At 40.9% G+C, this 4,156-nt stretch overlaps 1 protein-coding gene across 1 annotated transcript; it reads left to right on the forward strand.

Moving 5' to 3' along the window:
• Positions 1-238: 238 nt before the first annotated feature.
• On the forward strand, positions 239-2,470 carry LOC115925440. Its single transcript, XM_030989254.1, has 2 exons — positions 239-859; positions 2,065-2,470. Exons 1-2 carry the CDS (start codon positions 593-595, stop codon positions 2,194-2,196), a joined length of 399 nt encoding a protein of 132 aa, XP_030845114.1. The 5' UTR covers positions 239-592; the 3' UTR covers positions 2,197-2,470.
• The last annotated feature ends 1,686 nt before the right edge of the window (positions 2,471-4,156 follow it).

Below are 4,156 nucleotides of genomic sequence, written 5' to 3' on the forward strand. Positions count from 1 at the left end.
TGACACATGCTCCGCCGACGATTGCTCCGCCGACATTTACTCCGCAAAACGCGACAATTGCTCCGCGACATTTGCTCCGCGACATTTGCTCCGACGTCAAATGCTCTGCCGACAGGTGCTCCGCCGACAGTTGCTCCGCCGACAGTTGCTCCGCCGACATTTGCTCCGCCGACAGATGCTCCGCCGACAATTGCTCCTCCGACAATTGCTCCGCCGACAATTGCTCCGCCGTTAGACCGCCGGGTGAGCCCCAAAATTCGTCAGTTTCGTGACCTCGGCTCGGCATCTACTTTCTTAATAGTGGATATTATTAAAGAATATATTTTGATATTATAGTCACAACTCGTCAATCGAAAAAAATGCAAATAAGCTCAAAAAATGGAAAAAAGTTGCCTAAAATCTTTTTTTTTTTTCACGGAGGTTGTCCAATCACTGTGCATGTATCAAGTAAAGGTTACAGCGCTTCAAGCTTTTTAGCCAATCACAGGCAGTGTTGTGCACGTACCACTGGCGCGCGCTATTTCGAGCTTTAGGTGTAGTAATCTGTCGTCAACAACTGAATGTTTCAGAGGAAAACACAGGTTTTTGCTGTATGCATACAATTTCGACTCACAGGAAGGTGATATCTTTCAGTGGGAAGAGTTACAGAAAATTCAAGGAGTGTGCAGATCTTTGGAAGGACGTCAGTTTTGGGTTTGAACTAGAAAACAAAATTGCTGCGATTGCGGTCAACTTCGACTTCGACTTCGACTCGTTCGAGCTGCAGACAGAGCAGTACTCGCCCGGCGCCTCGGGCGGCCGCGGAGGAGTGTACCAGGGAGGCCGTGTTCGAACTGCAACAAGTTCAACAAAAAAAGAGGTAGGCCTAGATCTATGTCATTCCGAAGAAATGATTGTATTAATTATTTCAGCATGTTCAGAATAACTATGATCCTATTCTTCTTCTTCTTCTTCTTCTTCTTCGAGATAATCTGCCTCCTTCAAATGATACTTAAGTGAAGATTCTTGCACTTATTACACCGGGGTTTAGTCTTAGTCTTATACGAATAGTGCAATGGGTTCTTAGCGTGCCTCCATTTAATGTCCTATCGGAGGGACGGAGTGTTTTCCACTTGACATAACCTGCGTCTAAAAAGGGAAGGGGCACATTAACACACAACGCAGGCCTCGGTCATCCGCCTGGGTGGGAGTCGAACCCGGGATCTTTGTCTACTTCTACTTCTACTACTTCTACTTCTAGATGTCATGTGACTATTTCCCGGCCCTAAACGTTACAACTAGAATCAAGAACAAAGAGAATCTAGATTAGAATATCTACCGGGTAATTTCTACTTTCTAAAAAAAAGGCTATGCTCTCGAAATTGAGGCCTAGCTGACTTGTTCAAAGTGGTTGATCAAGTCAAATTGGATACTGGACAGGCTTGATTCTACATGTATACTACATTAGTACAGATCAGGTCTTCATAATTAATGTGGGTATTTATTGTCCATATATTGATTATGGTATCGTCTGAGAACAGCGTACTGGTGGGTTTTTTTTGGGGGGGGGGGGGTGAGGGGCCACTGTCCCCCTAAATTTCCACAATCAAGGTGGATTTTTTGTTTTTTGTTGTTGTATGTTTGAAAAATTCTGCATGGTGAGGCCCACAGTCCCCGTCAATATTTGACACATTTAAATTAATACGCCACTTGTGTTGGAGAATGAGCCTTGCCCTTGCCCTGGTGATCTTTTTTTATTCATGATGAAAAATGTATTACAGTACCGTATGCCCTCCATGCTCTACACACAAAAAAACATTTCATAAAAATATGAGACACCTCCTTACGTTTTCTAATAAGCAGTTCTGAATAATTTCCACTGCTAGTGTCACTGATGTCCAGTCCGTTCGCTTCCAGTTAGAGACAGTAACCAGTCAGCACAGATATTTTTTAAATTTGTATTTTGATGATAGTTATATGCTAGATTCGACTCATACTGTAGATTTTGTAGTGATGAATACTTCTTTTTTAATAAATGATATTACATTTGTAAATGATCCTTGCTTTTATTTATTTTCAATAAAGGTATGTCCAACCAGGATACCATGCGGGCTGCTACAGGCACTTCTGCAACATTACAACAAACAAGTGAGCACAGATGAGATCAAGGCAAAGAAGGAACAATATTTAAATCATTGTATGTCACATTACTTGTAAATGTAAAGTTTTTTTTAGGAAATTCAATGTAAAGACCTTTCTTGTGATGCTCTTTTTTGCCAATTTCCGCCAGATTCGATAAAGCAGATAACTTGTATCAAATGGTATTTGGACAAATGTATGAAATTACCTGCTGAAAATTTTAAAGAACATGATTTAGATATATTAGACTGAAGAAGAATAGCAGAGGCTGGGACCCTGTCATCCATGAATTTTTAAATTTTATTTACAATGTATATTTTATGTGTGTTTTTGCTAATACAGACGGGTACATACATGTAATGCTTTTTGAGCAATTGCTTGAAAGAATGTTTGTTATTGAAAATATTACTTGTAAATGTAAAGCCTTTTTTGGAAATTCAATGTAAAGACCTTTATTGCGATGCTCTATTTTGCCAATTTCCGCCAGATTCGATAAAGCAGATAACTTTTACTAAATGGCATTTGGACAAATGTATGAAATTACCTGCTGGAAATGTTAAAGAACATGATTTAGATAAACTGAAGAAGAATAGCAGAGGCTGCGACCCTGCCATCCATGAATATATAAAAAATTTTTTTTATCTATAATGTATATTTTATGTGTATTTTTGCTAAAACATACATACATGTGATCGCTTGAAAGAATGTTTGTTATTGAAAATATTTTAATGTGAAGTGACAATGTGTTGTATAACTGATGATGAATCATTTCTCTACATCAACCCAAAGAGCAGTATCCATGTAGTCAAGCAGGCTTACAATTTTATTGACCATATATTTTGAGAATGTGAGATAGTAATATGTCATATATTTGATGTGAAACCAGATTATAATTGGTCAAACATGCCTTACAAACTTTGTTTTAAATTGTGATTTATTTTATTTAAAGATATGCCATTCCCTGAAATATATATTGAAGGGTATGACATAGAAAGAGATAGAGAGGTGGGAAAGAGTGAGGGGGGAGAGGGAATGGGAAAGAGAGAGCGGTTAAGGAAACAAGAGAAAGGGAGGGAATGGGATGAAGAGTGAGGGAGAGAGAGAGGGGGGGGGGGTGAGGAAAGAGGAATAAAGAGATGAAGAGAGAGAGGGGGAATGAGGAAAAATGGGTGGGGGGATGAGAGGGGATAAGGAGAGAAAGAGGGGGATTAGGAAAGAGAAGGGGAAGGAATGAGGAAAGAGGGAAAGGGGCATATTTTGAGTGCACTGCAGCTTTGCTCGATATCAATACAAGTCATTTTCACATAGCATAATACACAGCTGTCTCAGAATGGACCCAAGAGGGCGTTTGTCATATTTATTAAAAATTATTCTGGACATTATTAATTTGTGTGCAATTTTTTCTACTGACGAGTTGCACCATCATCTTCAGTATATTTTTCTACACATTAGAGATTATTTTCAAGTAGATGCCGACCATGGGTCACAAAACACAAAAACTAAGGCACTTTTGAGGGTTCACCCGGCGGTCTACGTCAATTGCTCCGCAAAACGCGACAATTGCTCCGCCGACATTTGCTCCGCCGACATTTGCTCCGCCTGAAGCGACACTTGCTCCGCCGACATTTGCTCCGCCGACATTTGCTCCGCCGACATTTGCCCCGCCGTCAATTGCTCCGCCGACAATTGCTCCGCCTGAAGCGACAATTGCTCCGGTGACATATGCTCCGCCGACAATTGCTCCGACGACATTTGCTCCGCCGACAATTGCTCCGTCGACAATTGCTCCGCCGACAATTGCTCCGCCTGAAGCGACAATTGCTCCGGTGACATTTGCTCCGCCGACAATTGCTCCGACGACATTTGCTCCGCATGAAGCGACACTTGCTCCGGTGACATTTGCTCCGACGACATTTGCTCCGCCCAAAAAGTGTCTCATTAAATACAAATGCTACTAGTACTACGACAAATGCTTCGCCGACAATATTTTTTTTTCACGGGTTGTTTTTGTTTGTTTCTTTTTTTCTTCATTTTTTGA

The sequence above is a fragment of the Strongylocentrotus purpuratus genome, unplaced genomic scaffold, assembly GCF_000002235.5.
Source record: "Strongylocentrotus purpuratus isolate Spur 01 unplaced genomic scaffold, Spur_5.0 spur5_scaffold_18, whole genome shotgun sequence".
Taxonomy (NCBI): Eukaryota; Metazoa; Echinodermata; class Echinoidea; order Camarodonta; family Strongylocentrotidae; genus Strongylocentrotus; species Strongylocentrotus purpuratus.

What these genes read in the sequence shown, in the direction of transcription:
- LOC115925440 (XM_030989254.1), top strand. Translation starts at nt 593, where the DNA reads ATGCATACAATTTCGACTCACAGGAAGGTGATATCTTTCAGTGGGAAG. An exon ending in CAAGTTCAACAAAAAAAGAG is followed by an intron (nt 860 to 2,064) that starts GTAGGCCTAGAT and finishes TTTTCAATAAAG; the next exon opens with GTATGTCCAACCAGGATACC.